The 19,556-nt window shown below is 41.1% G+C and overlaps 2 protein-coding genes across 2 annotated transcripts in view; both read left to right on the forward strand.

Annotated features, from left to right (window-relative positions):
• The window catches only part of LOC311037573 (synaptic vesicle glycoprotein 2C-like), a gene marked incomplete at both ends in the record, with an annotated part of 36,599 nt that extends 30,214 nt beyond the window's left edge, over positions 1-6,385 (forward strand). Inside the window, 4 exons of the mRNA XM_084046790.1 lie at positions 2,293-2,426; positions 3,981-4,184; positions 4,856-5,015; positions 6,202-6,385. Coding sequence (XP_083902916.1) covers positions 2,293-2,426; positions 3,981-4,184; positions 4,856-5,015; positions 6,202-6,385 — 682 coding nt within the window. The remainder of the gene's footprint in view (positions 1-2,292; positions 2,427-3,980; positions 4,185-4,855; positions 5,016-6,201) is intronic.
• Positions 1-19,556, forward strand: part of LOC311038260 (GTPase IMAP family member 8-like) — a 487,341-nt gene that overhangs the window by 339,713 nt on the left and 128,072 nt on the right. The window lies entirely within an intron of this gene.

A 19,556-nucleotide genomic window follows, 5' to 3' on the forward strand; every position in this document is an offset into this window, starting at 1 on the left:
GTGTGTAACTCTGAGAGTGTACAAATGGAACCAAATGGACCCTTACGGGTCCATTTGGTTCTGCTATTTTGTTTTACAAACACTGAAACAAAGGACATTTCTCTATGAGTTTGTTTTGTAAACACACAATAGTTTCATTTAGTTATAGTTTCTTTTTCTAAAGCCTCATTTTTATTTATATTTCAGTTAACTCATTTTGTTTTCATCTTTCATTTCTAGTCAATTTCTTCAACAACGCTGTGCAATAAAGCAGAATGATAATCATGCCTCATCATGCGAACCTGGACCTCAAAACACAGAAATTGCAGTGCGTTATTTAGTTAAAGCCTCACTATGTGACAGTTTTTTTAATGACTAAAGTGTCATTTTGTCCAATCTGTTTGGTAGAGTTATGTTAAAACAATGGCCCCGATTCGCTAAGAAATTTACGACCATATTTTGATTTTACCGGCATTTAAGACAATTTTCTTCATGCAAAATGTTGCTTTAAATGCCGGTAAGATCAAAATATGGTTGTAAATTTCTAAGTGAATATTATACGATTGTGGTGGTTGTATTTTGTCTCCCTGCTCCCTGAGACATTTAGATCGTGTCAAAGGTCATGTCTCACCTAGACACCGGATGTGACACGAATCTTGCTCTGAAGGTCAAGATTACATTCCCTTGAGCAAGCAGGCCGGCTCTATTTGCTCAGTGGTAAAAAATGGAATGGAAAGTTACATGCTACTTAACCATTAAAGGGATAGTTCACCCAAAAATAATTTGATGACCAGCGGACCGGTAAGCAGCGGTTCTGGTAGGAGACACAAAGGAGACTCTTTGTGTCTCCTACCGGAACCACTGCCGGTCATCAAATTATTGGCTTAGGAATGCGACAAAAACAAAACAATATCCATGAATTCAAGTCTCCATGGGGTGACTAATCGATAGATTCACCCCCAATCATTTTGGGGGTGAACTATCCCTTTAACCCTGGTGGGAACCCTGCATAGGGTGGGGTCTCCCACCCACCCCTCCACCCAGTGAGAGTAAAATGGTGGTTGTGTGGACGTTGGTAATGGTTCAAAAAGCAGTCTGTCCTCCTCGTCTGGGACTGAAACACTATTTCTCATTCTCCTAATACAACAATTCAACTGCCCCACCTCATTATTCCATTTCCTTTATCTCTAACAGGCAGGAAATTAAAAGTCTTCTCTCAGCTCCTCTCTTTCTCATTCTGTCTCCGTTGCTCTCTGTTTTTGCCTTCAGGTCATGATTCTCTTATGCTCGCTACACAACGTCTGGAGCACAGGATTTCATACATGGGGGCCAAAACCTAAACCCACGCCCAAGGGTCCGATTCCTTAACAGTTCCCTTTACCTTTGAGATCTAACGTAGCTATGGACAAAATATCATCCGCAATGTTCATGTCGGAAGCGCCTCCCCGGAAGTCTCGCAAGACGAGATTGCAACCGTGACGTCATCTACGTCACTTTGCAATGACTACGGCAGCCCGTCGGGGACAAAAAAAAAGCGATTAAAATACGCGACCTAGCGCAAGTCCCATAGGCTCGGGTTTTTAGCTGCGGTCGATTCAGGATGGAGTTACGATTTTTTTCTGCTGTACCGCTCGTCCTAGGATATCATATTAAAGGTAAGAGAAACGTGGGCCGAAATTCTCCTTCAACGATTCCTACAGCAGGTTCCTAATGGGCCCTTACCGGTCTGTAACTCTGAGAGTGTACAGATGGAACCAAATGGACCCGTAACTCTCAGAGTTGAAATTAAAACATTGGTCCTTGATATTAAAACAACTAGACCATACCCGTGGGGGGATATGCGCACATGATTTGGCAACCCGGGAGCCATCGAACACAAAAACGCTAATAAACAGCTGACATTTGGGGAAAGCGAAAAACGGGCTTGGCTGTTCCGTGAACATGGTCAATGGTCAATGGCTGTGTGCAAATTCAGATCAATTGCTCGAGCCACTGAGGAGAACCGGGGAGAACCGGGCAGAAGAGGTTTTGGCCTCACCACCCACACAGAGCTTTGTCGAATTATCGAAGGATTGTACAACAACAATTGCAATTGCATAGTAGACATGAAGTCCACATACCAGCTCTGACAGTGTGATTGAAATGTGATTCCGGTTACTCAATGTTGGATCTGGTTCCGGATCTATGACCATCCTGTACATTTGGCATGAAATGTTGTGTTACTCAAATCAAGGAAAATGTTGCATGTGCCACTATTTACACTAATGTTATAATTATATTTTCCTCTCCTCTCCTCTCCTCTCCTCTCCACAGGTTCATTGCTATGAGGTTCAAAGCGGTGGTGTTCATTGACTGCACTTTCCAGAACTGTTATTTTGAAGATGTCTCCTCAGTTGCCACCTACTTCAAAAACTGCACCTTTGTGGATTCTTTCTTCTACAACACAGGTCAGTCTACGCGCACACATAAAGTGACATACCCGAACCCTACAACCCTGCACACATACTCTGTCTGTCTGTCTGTCTGTCTGTCTGTCTGTCTGTCTGTCTGTCTGTCTGTCTGTCTGTCTGTCTGTCTGTCTGTCTGTCTGTCTGTCTGTCTGTCTGTCTCTCTCTCTCTCTCTCTCTCTCTCTCTCTCTCTCTCTCTCTCTCTCTCTCTCTCTCTCTCTCTCTCTCTCTCTCTCTCTCTCTCTCTCTCTCTCTCTCTCTCTCTCTCTCTCTCTCTGTGGGGTGTGCTGCCCCCTAGTGTCTTTCTGTTTCAGCTTGGTGATTGGTGATTGACACCTGACACGTACAGCTCATCTCCTTGGTTTCCCCCTGAGGAGATTAAAGTTGGTCGTCAGCCAGACAGACAGACAGACAGACAGACAGACAGACAGACAGACAGACAGACAGACAGACAGACAGCACTTTCAGAGCTATTTTATGGAAGATAGACACATTGTAAGCCAAGAAAAATCCATCAGAAGGACAGCTGGAACACAATCGTCCACTCGCCCTCGGAAAAGTTGACTTATTATTAAGATATATGTGACTAAAAAGACCAAACATTGCCAATATATGAGCTAACTGTGAGCTAGATTGGCAATGTTTGGTTTATGTTCCCCCCAGAATACGTTAGCTGGGGTTCATGTGGTTTATCAGATTATCCTTATATCTTATTGCATGAGTCAAGTTTCAGCCCAAGCACCACTGAGATCGGAGATCTATTTCCCTCTTTACATCTCCGTCTGAATACCAAAACACTCGCCCCAAAACACAGTCGCCCTGGGGCAAACCCGCGAGGATTCACCTGGTATTCCTAAACATAACCTCAGTAAAATTATGCCTAAACATAACCGTATTCCTAAACTGAATCTCAGTAGCTATGCCTAACCCTGAACTTATTTCAAACCTTATCCTCTGTAAAACAAATACAAGAATACAAGAACCGCTGGTCGGTGAGAAAAATGGGGGCGAGCGTGTTTTGGGAAGAGTCTTCTGGTTACCTCTCGTCTCCCTCTTTGTTACCAAACATGAAATGCTCTCCTCCTCGCTCCTCAAGGCTGGAATAACGCGCCGAGTGCCGAGGGCACGAGTGGAGTGAGTGCGGAAGTTAGAGTATTGGCTCTATATGCACATGGCAGCCATATTGACCTTCACAGGTGTTACCAATGATACTAATAATGATGGCTCTGTTCCATTCTGGTCAAACAGTCAGGGTGCTGATATTGTGCAGGTTGGCTCACTGGAAACACTCTGCTACACAAGTGGGTCTCAAAGTGTGGTCCAGGGACCCTCATGGTTCCCCTTGAGGGGTTTCCAAATGCCCCTTACGGGTGTGTCTGAGAGTGTACACATGGAACCAAATGGACCCAGAAGGGTCCTTGAAATGAAAAGGTTTGAGAACCACTGTGCTACACTAAATGGAACAGAGCCTTCATTAGTATTATTGGTAACACTTGTGAAGGAAATAAAGATGATTCTGATTCTGATGTCCTCTCACGTCTCTCCTCTTCCAGATATCGACGACACCAAGCTGACGAACTCTACGATCATTAACAGCTCGTTTCATCACAACAAGACGGGCTGTCAGATGCAGTTTGATGACGACTACTCCGCCTACTGGGTCTACTTCGTCAACTTCCTGGGAACGCTGGCCGTGTTGCCCGGCAACATCGTCTCTGCCCTGCTCATGGACAAGATAGGACGGCTCAGGATGCTAGGTAATAATTATTATTAATGTATTCATTTACTACTGTTAATTACTGCTGATGGATAAGATAGGGCGGCTCATAATGCTAGGTAATTACCAGTGGTGTAAAGTAACTAAGTGCATTTACTCAAGTACTGTACTTAAGTAACAGTTTTGAGGTATTTTTTACTTTATTGCAGTATTTCCAATTTTCAGTACTTTTACTTCAACTCCACTACATCTCAGAGGCAAATATTGTACTTCTACTCCACTATAATGTATTTGAACATGTGAGTTACTAGTTACTTTGTAGATTTGGATTATTATTACAAAACATACATTACCCACTATATATGCCCTATATATATTTTGGCCATTTGAAAATAGCCCATCTACAAGCTCACAATGCATCGCAATGCGACGCCTTGTGAGCTTGTAGATCTGCTATTTTCAAATGATTCGTTTTGAAAACTTGAAATGGGACATTCTGCATAATGAGTACTTTTACTTTTGGTACTTTAAAGAGCTACATTTTTAATTGCAGACTTTTACTTGTAATTGAGTATTTTGACATTGCAGATATTGATACTTTTACTTAAATACAAAATGTTAGTACTTTTTCCACCACTGGTAATTACATAATTATGACTACTGATCATTTCTATTGATATTACTATAGTAATGTGGTCATTTCTCCACTAGGGGGCTCCATGGTGCTGTCGGGCATCAGTTGTTTCTTCCTGTGGTTTGGAACCAGTGAATCCATGATGATCTTCATGCTGTGCCTGTACAACGGCCTGAGCATCTCTGCATGGAACAGCCTGGATGTGGTCACCGCTGAGATATACCCCACAGACAGGAGGTTTGTAGATCTACTCTAATGACAGGACTCGTAGATCTACTCTAATGACAGGAGATTTGTAGCTCTACTCTAATGATAGGTATAGTGCTCAAATGGTAAATATTAATTGGAGTGGAGTTAATTAATAGTAATTCATATTTACCATTTGAGTACTATACCTACCTGCATTCCTCCCTCCGTATGTACTCAAATGTTTTATATTTATAATGTAACAGTGAAACAGTCAACCTTGAGCCCATATTTATAACATGGGATCAGTGACCTATGGAGTGGTGCATATCAGACAAGATAAGATACTATGTAAAGTTATAGGCTCATTTAAAAGTTGATACGGCATTGACGTGGATTGTTTTATGCAAGTCATCTTTTTATTGTAAGGCCAGAGTACACCAGGGTGATACAGTACGGTACAGCTGTAAACAAATAAAAATGTTTTAACCAAACAATTTTCAGTTACAACATTTTGTAGCTGAAAATTATTGTTATGAAACAAGTACCTGTATTGTAAAGTAGCCTGGCATGTTTACCAAATTCATGCAGTTGTAGCATAATTCAGTGTTTCAAGTTTCAATTCAATTGTACAATGTGTGGCCCTTCACTCACTTTATCGAAATCCGTGTGGCCCCCTGGATATAAATCTTGCCCACCCCTGCTCTTGTATGATGACGTAGGGCTTTAATTGTTGAAAAGTTGAAATACGGAGGTTTTTCTGCTCGACAGCAACAATATATTACTTTATCAAGAAATGTCCACAATAGGCTCTATGCACAGCAGCCATAGTATCACTTCCTTCACAGGTGTTACCAATGATACTAATGAAGGCTCTGTTCCTTTTAGTGTAGCACAGTGGTTTCCACAACCCCGATAACTCTGAGAGTGTACAAATGGAACCAAATGGACCTGTAAGGGTCCATTTGGTTCCATTTGTACACTCTCAGAGTTACACACCCGTATATGGGGCCATTTGGAAGCCCATGAGGGTCCCTGGACCCCAACTTGAGACCCACTGGTGTAGCAGAGTGTTTCCAGTGAGGCCCAACATGTACGACATCAGCACCCTGACTCTGTTTGACCAGAATGGAACAGAGCCTTCATTAGTATCATTGGTAGCAGCTGTGAATGTCTTCACAATGGTCTTGTTCAGGGGTACAGGATTAAACTAAACATGTTTTTCCTTTTGTTTCAGGGGCACAGGGTTTGGATTCTGCAACGCCATGTGCAAACTGGCAGCAGTGCTGGGCAACCTGATCTTTGGCTCTCTGGTTGGCATCACCAAGGCCATCCCCATCCTGCTGGCCTCCGCCGTGCTGGTGGGTGGCGGCCTGGTGGGGCTCCGCCTGCCCGACACACGCGCTAACGTGCTAATGTAACAACGTGCTAATGTAAAAAAAAACATCAAACAGTCATGTAAAACACCAACGCTTTCTCACACCCGTGCCGCCAAACGGGTGACGGCTGGGGACGGATTTCACCATACGGCACTATCTGACGTTCCGGGGGGGTTCCTGCGACGTCGCATGCTGACAGGAGACATGATGATTTACGGTTCTGTCCCACGCAACTCGGAAGGCACTGAGTCATCTGAAGCGGACTTTGCAACGTTCGGCCATCGACTCGCTTGCCTCTGACTCGCTCGCCGGTGCCTCTCGTGGCTCAAGTCCGCTTCAGACGGCGTGCCTCTGTCGTTTTAACAGTTTTTCAGTGGAGTCGTCACCCTCCCTACGTCTTGGGTTTGAGAACGGAACGTTCCAGTGTGAGTGTTAACGCGGGGATGTTGTAAAATGATGGCACGGGAGCTCCCGTCGCGTCAAACGTTTGTCGTTTGGTCACATGTTGTCCCATGCTGTCACTATAGGACGTCTTGAGAGTGAGAATATGTTGACAAAACACCTCACATGTAAAACACCTCACATGTAAAACATCTCACAAAGTAACACACCTCACATGTAAAACACCTCACATGTAAAACATCTCACATGTAAAACACCTCACATGTAAAACACCTCACATGTAAAACATCTCACATGTAAAACACCTCACATGTAAAACACCTCACATGTAAAACACCTCACATGTAAAACACCTCACATGTAAAACATCTCACAACACCTCACATGTAAAACATCTCACATGTAAAGCACATCACATGTAAAGCACCTCACATGTAAAACACCTCACATGTAAAACATCTCACATGTAAAACACCTCACATGTAAAACACCTCACATGTAAAACACCTCATATGTAAAACACCTCACATGTAAAACATCTCACATGTAAAACACCTCACATGTAAAACACCTCACATGTAAAACACCTCACATGTAAAACACATCACATGTAAAACATCTCACATGTAAAACACCTCCCATGTAAAACCTCTCACATGTAAAACACCTCACATGTAAAACATCTCACAAAGTAACACAGCACAAGGTAAAACACCTCACATGTAAAGCACATCACATGTAAAGCACCTCACAATGTAAAGCACATCACATGTAAGGCCTCCCTCACACAGTTAAAACAAACGTTTTGTGGCTGTCTTATGCCTTATGTGAGGTATGAGGCCATTTCAATTAATTCCTTATGGAAGTCACATGGTTTGATAAAGCTGACTTGCTTCGCCGCTCTCTGGCTTTACCCCCCCCCCCCTCCTCCCCTAAGGCAAGTCAGTTTTATCAAACCATGTGACTTCCATAGGGAATGCATTGAAATGGCCTTATGCTTCACGTAAGGCATAAGGCAGCCACAAAAAGATTGTTTTAACTGTGTGAGGGAGGCCTGAAACACGTCACAATGTACATTAGAATGTATGTAAAACACCTCACATATAAAACACCTCACATGTAAAACACCTCACATGTAAAGCACCTCACAATGTAAAACACCTCACAATGTTTGTAAAACATTTCACATGTAAAGTACCATACTCACATGGCAGCCATTTTGCTCTTACACGGTATACTTGTTAATTTAACTCCAACGATGTGTACACCCTTTGGAGATAAATTAACACTATTAGTATTTCCTGTGGATGTTACTTGTTTTGTTTTAACTAATTAGTAAAGTTTCTTGATTCATTTGTATTTGAAACAAACACCACATGGCATAGTTACTATAAAATGTGGTGAATCATTCTAACTTTAAAGAGTTCTGGTCATTGTTTTACTTTGGAGTAAATACCACATGAAAGTGGGATATGAATTTAACATGTTTACTAAAAGGTATTGATATTATATACAGATATAGAGATTTTCATTAGTAATTTTAGGATCCCACTGTGGCTCCTAGAAAATATCACTCGTATCAAATGCTGGTAACCAGAACTCTCTCTTGTAGGAATTTTGATCAAAGGCGATTGTAAAAACTGTATATGTTAGTAATTCGCAGTCTAACCTGTGCTGATCCAAATGGAAAAGGTCTGGACTCAATATTTACTTGAGTAACATTTGGTATCTATTGTACATATTTATTTTCTATGTTGATTTATGTCTGAATGTAATTGTTTTGGTTTTATATCTCTGTTTTTTCACCTCTATCCAAGGAGGGCCACAGTGTCACAGACAGGCCATAGTAAAAACATACAGCAAGGCAGCAGTGAGCCGATTTCTACTGTAAGAGAAAGAAACTAGAAAATAAACAGATAGCAGCTTATTCAGACTTTGAACGCTTTAACTTGTTAACCTGTCCAGTTGACAGGTTAACAAGTGCATAACAAACAACAGTTCCAGGAGTTCTGTTCAAAGCAGTGACTGTTAATAATGCTGCTTCTAATATCATCATACTTGGGTTTCATTCAGATGAGGCTCACCCATCCATGTCATGATGTGCATTTATACTGTCACAATGCTGGAAATGTTTTACATGCAAGCATTCCGAAACTAGTTATGGCCAATCGTCCAATTCAATTCTTCCCTGTGACATTTACTGTCATTCAGCCTTCTAAAGTAAGATTTATGAGACGTTTTAAAGTGTTTGGCTGTTGAAAATATAAAGGTCTAACGGTCTTTAATTGACGGTTTATTTTAGCGCCACCTGTCAGTGAAATTGCACCATTCTTTTTGATCAAGTTGACCTATAGTGCCAAACAAACATTCTGCAATGTACAGTAATTAAATAATTTAATGTAATTATTAAATTATTAAAATTAAAACAAACATGTACAGTATGCACAGTATGGCCAGGAGAGCAGGGCAGGAGCCTAATAGTAGTAATCAAGCAATTACAATTATTAAAATACATATCATGTCTAGTCAAAACAATCAAATCACGTTCAGCAGCTACGTTTGTAAAGTGGAAACAAAAATAAGTTGTTTGTTTAAACTGTTTGAATGTTAATCTTGTGTCAGTGTTTTGTGTTGTCAGTATTAAGCTCATTGCATTGCAATTAGATTTCCGTCAATAGAAATCTACAATATACATCAAAAGCCTGACTTATGTTTCGTCACGACGGTGCCGCTCACCCCAAAAAATTGTAGAGCTTATAGATCGGCTATTTTGGGGTGAGAGACACTTTTAAGACTGGGTATAAATTAAGCCTTTGGTTCTCAACATAGAAATGGGGTCCCATAAAATATTTAAAAAAAGGGTATCAAATGGCGGTCCGTTGTCTAATGCATATCAAATTGGGGGTCCTTGACATTCAAAATGTTGAGAATCACTGAGCTAATAACTATAAGACATGTGTGACATTATGTTTCACCACAGGATTCTCTGTCTATGCTTGTCTGTCTATCTGTCTGTCTGTCTGTCTGTCTGTCTGTCTGTCTGTCTGTCTGTCTGTCTGTCTGTCTGTCTGTATATCTGTATGTCTCTCTGTCTCTCTCTCTGTCTGTCTTGCTGCTAAACTTTGTGCTTCTAACAAAGTCGGCCTTTCTAAAATGTCGTGCCTCTCGCCAATGAACCTGTCATCCTCTGTGTTTGTGGGTGTCTGTGTGCGTGCATGAAAAACAGAATGTGGTTATATATATATTTTGTTTTACATCTGCTCGTCTGTATTTAAACAGAGATTTGGGGATTTTAAGCACATACACATAATGTTGTGACCGAGTAGCCATAAGCCAGTGGTGCAAAAAGTATTCAACTCCAGTACGCAAAGTATAAATACGGGTCAAATAGTCAAGTTAAAGTGCTGAAGTACTTACTACGGTACTGCATTGCTGTATCCATCCCCGACTATAAAATGATGATAAACAATATAATAATAATAATATTAATAACAATAATAACAAGAAAAAGTGCTCCTCGGAGCACAACTCTCCGCCAGAAGACTTGTGTTGGGAATGTTGGGAATGTTCTATCTGTATAAGTGTCCTATCCGTCCTGTCTGTATAAGTGTCCTATCCCTCCTGTCTGTATAAGTGTCCTATCCGTCCTGTCTATGTAAGTGTCCTATCCGTCCTGTCTGTGTAAGTGTCCTATCTGTCCTGTCTGTGTAAGTGTCCTATCCAATTGTTACAGTATCCGCCATTTCTCAACCATTTCGTGATTGTTCCTGTCTTACACACTTACACACATAATGATTAGCGTCTTCAGTTTGCATAATAAGAGTTAATTGCACTGTGTCATTAACTGTGATCTGAGTTTGTACTGAAATGTATTGTTCTCGCTTAATCCTGTCTAAGCTATTTATAATACATATTGTGATGACACCAGTGTGTCTACATGTTGTAATGCTCCGCCATTTCTCAGCCATTTAGTGATTATTCCTGTCTTACCTCACTTTGAAAGAGGCAAGACTCTTTCAAAGTGACATGTGCATTTATAGGCCGCTATACGTCACTAGCCAATCAGATCGCACTATTTCACCGTCTTGTCTGTATAAGTGTCCTATCCGTCCTGTCTATGTAAGTGTCCTATCCCTCCTGTCTGTGTAAGTGTCCTATCTGTCCATTTCTCAGCCATGTCAACACGAAATCATGCTCGCTGGCTTGGGCGCTTAGCTGTTAACTAAGCATTTGTAGGATCGAGGCCTTCCCATCTAGAGAGGCTTTAGCTTAATTAAAGTATCTGCTTTGCATGCAGGATTGTTGGAACTGTCTTACCTCACTTTGAAAGTGGCACAGACACTTTCAAAGTGACACATGTATTTTATAGGCCGCTATACGTCACTAGCCAATCGGATCACACTATTTCACCGTATTGTCACGTGTCACGTGAGGCTTGACCAATGTTAGTCCCAGTTTCAGAAAGTGAAAACAAACTCTCCTGGCGGAGAGAATAATATTACTCTGAATCTCATCACATACTGTGCAGTATGTTTACTCAGAGATACATATTTGTGCTTGTACATTTTTTTACTCTGCATAACGTATATATTTTTTAAAGATGCGTATGAAATAGTGTCTGTGTATACAGTATGAACACGTTTTCGAGAAATTTGATGACAGTTTTCATCATGTTTCCAGTTCCCCAGCAATGTGCTACCACAAAAAATACCGCGAAATACGAACACAAATATACCATACAGTGAAATACAGCTTTACAGTAAAAGACATTAATACTGTTACAAAGAGAAAAAGACCTGCATGTTTGTCTATGTGTGTGATTGTTTCTGTTTATGTGTTTCACTTGAACAAAATGTTCTTCTGGGTTTAAAAAGTGTCATTCCTGTCTGTGTGTGTGTGTGTGTGTGTGTGTGTGTGTGTGTGTGTGTGTGTGTGTGTGTGTGTGTGTGTGTGTGTGTGTGTGTGTGTGCATTTTATTGTGCACACGCGTTCCATCCCACTTATGCTTAAAATTATACTCTGTCGTATGACGGTGTCAAATCGCAGATCTATAAGCTAACGTCATGTTGCGAGCTTATAGATCAGCTTTTTTTTTCCCAACACGTGATACCCTCAAATGACAAAGTATAAATCAAGCGTAAAAGAAGACTTTTGGGATATTGTGAACGAGCTGCATGCCAGTGGTGATATGACTGTTCTGTGTGTTCTAATGTATGTACTACTGTATGTACTGTACTGTATAGCAGGGGTCTTCAATGTTTTTCAGGCCAAGGACCCTTTAGCTGAGAGAGAGAGAGATGAAGCAGGGACCCCCACTACATATTGTATAGATGAGAGAGAGAGATTAAGCAGGGGACCCCCACTACATATTGTATACAATTGTGTTGCAGATGAAACTTATTTTACTCCATGCAACTTGATAAGCACTATCATCATTGTTGTGTAACGTAAAATGTTTGTTGTGTACTTGTTTTTGTTTTTGTTTGTTTACACATTATCTTTGCTAATAAGATGTTGGATTAATGTTAATGTGTATTTTCAGACATTGCGAGGTTGTTGTTTTTTAGTTTGGAAAAAAGAAGTCCCTATCGCACAAAAATGTGGTGGCCCCCCTGTAGTAACTCTAAGGACCCCCAAGGGGTCCCGGACCCCCTGTTGAAGACCCCTGCTGTGCACTCTATGTACTAAATGTTAACAAGCAGGGTGGTCAAATCTGATCTCTGAATCCTGCACTTCTTTGATGGGAATGATTATTGTAATTCTCTACAAAATTGTGAATGTTAATTTAACTCTGAGACAATAGTGCAAACCATCTACCTGTAAGGTTCCATTTTTACTCTCTCAAGAGTTAAATTAATACCATTTCTGCCTCTGTTTTGCCCGAGGTGTGACCTTTGACCTTTCTGAAGAGTGGGATTGAAACAGATTTGTGAACCTCTGCTCTGCCGCCGTGTGACAAAATAAATTCACCTAAATATTTGTTCTGGGTTTGATTTCTTTGGGGGCAAAGAAAGGTTCAAATGTGTGCAATGTAAAGGTGGGATTCCCTACGGTATTCCCCTGGGGTCTACTCATCAAATAAAAGAGGTTCAATCTCTAATAGCTGTGGTGCTTTGACATTTTTTCATTAACCACTTGGAACCTGTTTACAACCCAGCCTAAGGGTCACTAGGTGTAACATACAAACTGGACAAACAGCCAGGACACACAGGTTTAAAATTCCAAAAGTCAAGGATTTATTTCATTTTTCTTTTTTTGAAGCATGTGAACATTATATTACCTCAGGGTGGAACCATGAACTCCTACATACAAAACCAAAATCCTGTGCTTACTTAACATAAAGAAACCAAAAATACAAATGGCTTACTAATATAAACTTATAAAAACAAAACAAAATATAGCTGCAAGCAGCGATAATACGGGGCCAGTGAATAGAGAGAGAGAGAGAGACATGGAAACGGAATAGATTGAAGAGAGAGAGAGTGACATGGAAACAATAGATTGATGAGAGAGAGAGATGGAAACATAATGGTTTGATTGGACATCTCAACCTACTGCCATTAACAGGATTCGAACTCTCAACCTTCAGACTAATAGGCTGCAACACTACCTATAGTGCTATAGCTCTGTCCAGGCTGATATTGTCTGTTGAAGATCATAAACTCTTGCCTTCTTTCATGAACCAAGCCCCTGTTTCACTAACACTAAGATCACTCGTTCACAAACCATTTACCAATGAAGAAATTGTACATCTCCTCAGAACCAAAACTAGTGAAAGTAGCCGATCTACAAGATCACAAACCATGAAAAGTTGTGAGATTGTAGATCAGCTATTTTCAGATAAAGTATGTCATACGTTGAAAAAACGTACTCTCAAATAAGCATTTCAGGTTATCTTTACCATTTGCACATGTATTCATTGATACGGGTAGAGTGAACTGGAAAACCGCAAGGTTCCCAGTTTGATCCCGGGCTGGGGCGCTCCCCTAGAGTTAGTGTCGAAGTGTCCTTGAGCAAGACGCTGAACCCCTAATTGCTCCCGATGAGCAGGTTGGTGCCTTGCATGGTTTCCTCCGCCATCGGTGTATGAATGTGTGTGTGAATGGGTTAATGGCACAATCAATGTAAAGCGCTTCGGATAGAAGCGCTATATAAATGCACCATTTACCATTTACCATTTACAGTCATGTTGTTTGCAATTCAACTTAAATTAAGTCTGCATCAAGTGAAGCTTGAACTGGCGACCTTGAGATTGTGAGGCATTCATTTAAGGGAGACGCCATTGGCCCAACAGACAAGTAACTGTGAAAAAGGAGATCACACAGATGATACAGTTTCACGCAAATAGCTGAAAAATCCTGGGTTTAAGTGTTTTTCAAACTGCTCAAAATTGCGGACAATCTAAGGGCGGAGCTTAATGGTCAAATCGATACGTGTGTTCCTCATGAGTCAAGGCACATGTGTAAGCAAGTTTCACGACTTTCGGCCAAACGAGGCATGACTTATGCCTGTTTAAAGTCTGCCTTTTCAAAAAATTGCTATAGCGCCCCCTTTTGGCCAATTGGAGTGAGATTGGTTTCAGTGATATTTGGAATGACCCTGTACATTTCTGCAAAGTTTCAAAGAAATGTGAGTCTGCATGTATGTTTTAGGCACAGATGAATAATTTTCATAAAACTGTAATAGTTCAAATCTATCTCCTCCTGGGATTTTTGAGCAATCTGCACGAAACGTTTAACACTTGAACTTTGGACCACTGCCTACAAAAATTTCCAACGGATTTTCCATAAGTGAAAAAATGCAGAAGTTAGGAGCCAATGACTGTTTTACATATAATTCAAAATGGTGGGCGATCTAAAGGTCAGAGGTCAAAAGTCAGACCACAAAAGTTGTCGGGCATGAAGAGACGCATGTGTGTATCGAAGTTTCATGGTTGTAGGTCAAACAGGGCATGAGTTGTACCTGTTCAAAGTTGGCACTTTCAATTGAGTGCTATAGCGCCACCTTTGGACGAAAGATTGTGAGAATTATTTCTTGATCGTTTTTCATGACCATCTACCATATGGCCGAGTTTCGTAAAAAGCGACTGCACGGTTCAGCCAGAACTGCGAAAAGTGGCAGAAAAAACAGAATACTGCCAATAACAAAACAGGTCCAGAGCTGAGCTCTGACCCCGTAACTAGTGACAAAAAGAGAGGTTTCCCACCCCTACACTTGGTCCCAGGGCATTATATTAAATGATCCAAAACTTTAACCCATAGTAGTTCTAACACAACAGAACAAAGTACTAGCATTCAAAGGGGCACATCCAGCTTTATAGTGGAGTCCACTAACACAGGAGCCAATCACCCTGGTCCCACCATAAACATGTTTTATTAACCACTTGGACAGAACAACGCACTGGTCAAGCAGAAGACACCTGATCAAAGTGACACAGCCAGCTTTATTGTGGTGTCCACCAACACAGGAGCCAATCACCCTGGTCCCACCAAATAGTTAGCCATTCACACACAGACACCACTCAGTCACCATTCACACCAGCTGGTAGTCAATCAGTCACTCATCACCACTCAATCACACATACAGTACCAATGGGGTGAAAGGACAGGTAGAGGAAAAACATCTCACAACCCAATAACGGATAATACCCCCATATGACCATATACAGTAGGTCATAACAACACCTGCATCCATTCTGAGGGGAACATTAGCAAAAAATAGCCGATCTACAAGCTCACAATGCGTCACAAAGTGACGCATTGTGAGCTTGTAGATTGGCTATTTTTTCTAGGAGATTTGGTAGAGGGGGGAAAGCAAATACAGAGCCAACTCAGATCCAATTTACTAAGTCTAGAGCAGAGGTTCTCAACCTTTTCTGGATCCGGGCCCACTCTATACTTATAGGCTAATTATCTTTTGATTATATTACATACAACTAGACTGTTTCTCAATACTAATAATTGTTTATTATATAAAACATCAACTGGACTGTTTTTCAAAGCATCACATTGTGATGCCCCACTCTAGGATAGTGGGTGTGTGTCAGTTGGGTTAGTTAGGCAAACTCTGCTTATTCCTAGGTGAGCAGGGTCACATGATCCATCGGCAACTGAACAAACTGGCAAGGGCTGGAGTGAAGAGTGAAGCAATTGTTTTGTGAGATCAGCAGTTCTACTGACAGCTCTCTGATATAAAACAATAAAGGATGTGGACTTTAGTCCACACTCATTCCTTACAGCAGTTTAATGATTACACAATATTCTCCATTTACAGCAGGGGTGTCCAAAATGTTTTCAAAGGCAACCATAGTTTTTTAAATATGAAAATATCTTAGAGCCGACTCCATCTGTCATAATGTGCCTTTTGTGCAGACACTAATAAGTAGACACTCTGTAGACACTAATAAGGTAAGCACTGATCTAACTATATATATATATACACACACACACGCACGCACGCACGCACGCACGCACGCACGCACGCACGCACGCACGCACGCACACACACACACACACACACACACACACACACACACACACACACACACACACACACACACAGCAAAGAGACATCACTTTGATCTCGATTAGAAACAAAAACAAATTGAAACGGTAATATGGACAACATATTAACAAGTAATATGTCATCTAATATATACATTTGAGAAAAGTCTGCCCTTCCTGTGTCATGTGTCCCGGTGTCCCGGACTGCAACTCATTGTTTCGGTATCAACACAACAACAACATATCACATGTCAATACAACACTAGCCACAACGTTCTCGCTTTATTTACGCATTGCTTCGTCTACTTTTCATTGCTCACTATACATTTGCCTCTTTGGAGCATATTTATTTTCATTTTATTTTCAACAATATTTTGGCACAGTAGCGACCACACCGGAAGGGGAAACCCTTTAGCACACCGTTTAGCGTTAGGCAAAAATGTCTAATAGTACTTACACATTATGTCTTTGCAGTCACCGCAGTAATGTTCCTATTCCCACCACAGTCACGCTAATATGTCCGTCATTTTTGTGCCATGTACATCCCAAACAAAACATTCTTACCCACGCTATCGTCTATACACAACAATTCTGCATGACCAAAAGTGAGGTTGCCAGAATCTGCGAGAGAAACAAGCGACCAGGTCTATGAAAAGAAGCCCAAAAAAAATATCCGTTAAGCACTAGCGTGGACTATATATACAAAATAGGTGACCGAATAAGCCCAAAATTGCTTACAAAATAAACACACTTGGCAATGCAGGCTAAGCCAATCACATCCGACAAACCTCTGCTCTCTGTGTGTGTGTGTGTGTGTGTGTGTGTGTGTGTGTGTGTGTGTGTGTGTGTGTGTGTGTGTGTGTGTGTGTGTGTGTGTGTGTGTGTGTGCGTGTGCGTGTGTGTGTGTGGGCAAGCCGCGATGCACACGCCCACTCGCGCTGGCCGCTCATTCTTAATCCACTGTTGTGTTCACTACAACTCATGCTACGAACAACACGTTGACTTGAGAACCACTATTTTCTTTCACAAACTAATCATCATGTCACAGAGAACACGGCAGGTAGTCCAGGGGCCAAGCCATATTTTGGTACCACCTAAAGTGACCGTAAAGTTTTTGTATTTTTGTCTTCCTACATGTCTCTAGTTTATATTTTGGTATGATAACCCTTCCAATCTTGTAGCTTAATGGCAGTTATCACTACCTACCGGCTAATGTATCCGGTAGGAGACACAAAGTAGAATCTTTGTGTCTCATACACCCAGGCATCAAATTATTGCGACAAAAAACTAAATATATCCATGTATTCAAGGCTTCATGGGGTGTGCAATTGATAGAAAATAAATATTTTTTTGGGTGAACTCCTCTTTAGGTTTCCCAGGGGGACTCTCTACCCATTCAGCTATGACCCTGGACCGAAGGAGGGTAAACTTTTACAAGCTTATGGAAAGCAGTCTTTTTGCAAACACCAAAAATCTGAGAGGGAGGGAGACAGAGAGAGAGAGGGAGGGAGACAGAGAGAGAGGGAGGGATGGAGAGAGAGAGAGAGGCTATGGAATGCACGCTCCCCTTGTATTACAGCGATGAGCGTGTACATAGTTTCCTTGGAGCGAGTGTATCTGGCCGCTCTGCGCTACAAAGTGGCCGGTACGTCATGCTAGATGTGAGGCCCGCGCAGCGGGCCGAACTTCTAGTAATATTACGGTTTGGGCAATAGTAATAAGGTACACTACTTATTAATGGGGAAAGTAATAATATAACTGTATATTACTACTAGTAACACATTACTGTTATTAGTTAATATAGCATAAACATCTGTTTAACCAACCAACCCTATTTACTGTTGGCTATTTGAAAGGGTTGCACTGCAAACGTGTTGAAAATGTTTAACAACACAAATCTTGTGGGGGTCCCTTGCACAAAATATTTACAAAAGGGCAAATACATATTAATTTAAGGGTCCTGCAAACTAAAATGTTTGACAACCACCGATCTAACCCAAATCAAGTCACATTGTGACCAATCCAGCCTGTGACCTAAAATCAGTCTTACATCCCTGAATAAAGGTCAACATTTGAATGTTGTTCAAAAGAATTATAGCAAAAATAGCTTGCTCCTTTATAGGGTGAAGGTTAGGCTTATGATAATCTTTCAAGACAGAATCTGCATAACTGCCGGGTAAAGTAAATACTGCCCCCTAGGGTAACGCATTATTATAGACACAATGGGCCGGATTCATAACGAGGGTCGTAAATATGGTGTAAATGAAGTTCGTAAAGGAGGTCGTATTTCTGGTACTCACTAACGGACGTGCAATTCAAAAAGGGGTTCGTATATGACAGAGACGTGCGTATGACCAGTGCGTATGAGCAGGTGTGATGATTACTCTCTGGAAGGCTGCATCCAACAGTCATCCATTGACTTTGAAGCTGAACTACAGCAAGGGGAACTAACGTAAACTAGAAAAGAACGCTACATGTCTCCACTAGTAGGTGACATGTAGTCTACGCGCAGATTTTTTTTTAGGGTTCTCAAAATGCATGTGCACAGTAATAATCTGAAGTTTACATATGAATTGTCTCCAGATTTAGGAAAATATACTTTAATTAGACAAAAGTATAGACAAAAGTATAGACAAAAGTATAACCAGTCACACAGGGTTCCTGTACCATTTTGAAAGTAACATTTAAGACTTTTTAGGACCCTTTTAAGACCTCAACAAATGTAATTTAAGACCTAAATAAATGTCGTAACAATGTCTTCCTATTAGAGATGCGCGGATCGCGGGTTTTAGCCGCGGTTGCCTTAGTTAACCGCAGTTCGGGTGGATTTGGGTCAATCAAATATAATGATTAATTAATATTGGATAAACTGCGGGTGAAATAATGCAGGAATTAAATTAATGATATCAATCTATAGGCCTATTATAGCTTTTAAAAAGCACACAATCTCGCCGTACGAGCGTTTGTAGTATTTTAATATTACGTAATTTTTCATCAGGCACAAATTAGCCGCCTGCAGGTTGCCAACAACAGTGTTCCGCATGGAGTCGGTGTTGTAAGATCTTGCGAGAGAAATAAGCAGCCAGGTCTATGAAAACAAGCCCAAAACAAGCGCCAAACAAGGCCAAAAGTCGCTTATAAAAAGCAGACATGGCAACAAAATGAAAGCAAAAGTAAAGTGAAATATAGCTGCAAGCAGCGATAATACGGGGCCAGTGAATAGAGAGAGAGAGAGAGAGAGACATGGAAACGGAATAGATTGAAGAGAGAGAGAGTGACATGGAAACAATAGATTGATGAGAGAGAGA

Source organism: Gymnoscopelus microlampas (genome assembly GCF_963454915.1).
Source record: "Gymnoscopelus microlampas genome assembly, chromosome: 21".
NCBI lineage: Eukaryota > Metazoa > Chordata > Actinopteri > Myctophiformes > Myctophidae > Gymnoscopelus > Gymnoscopelus microlampas.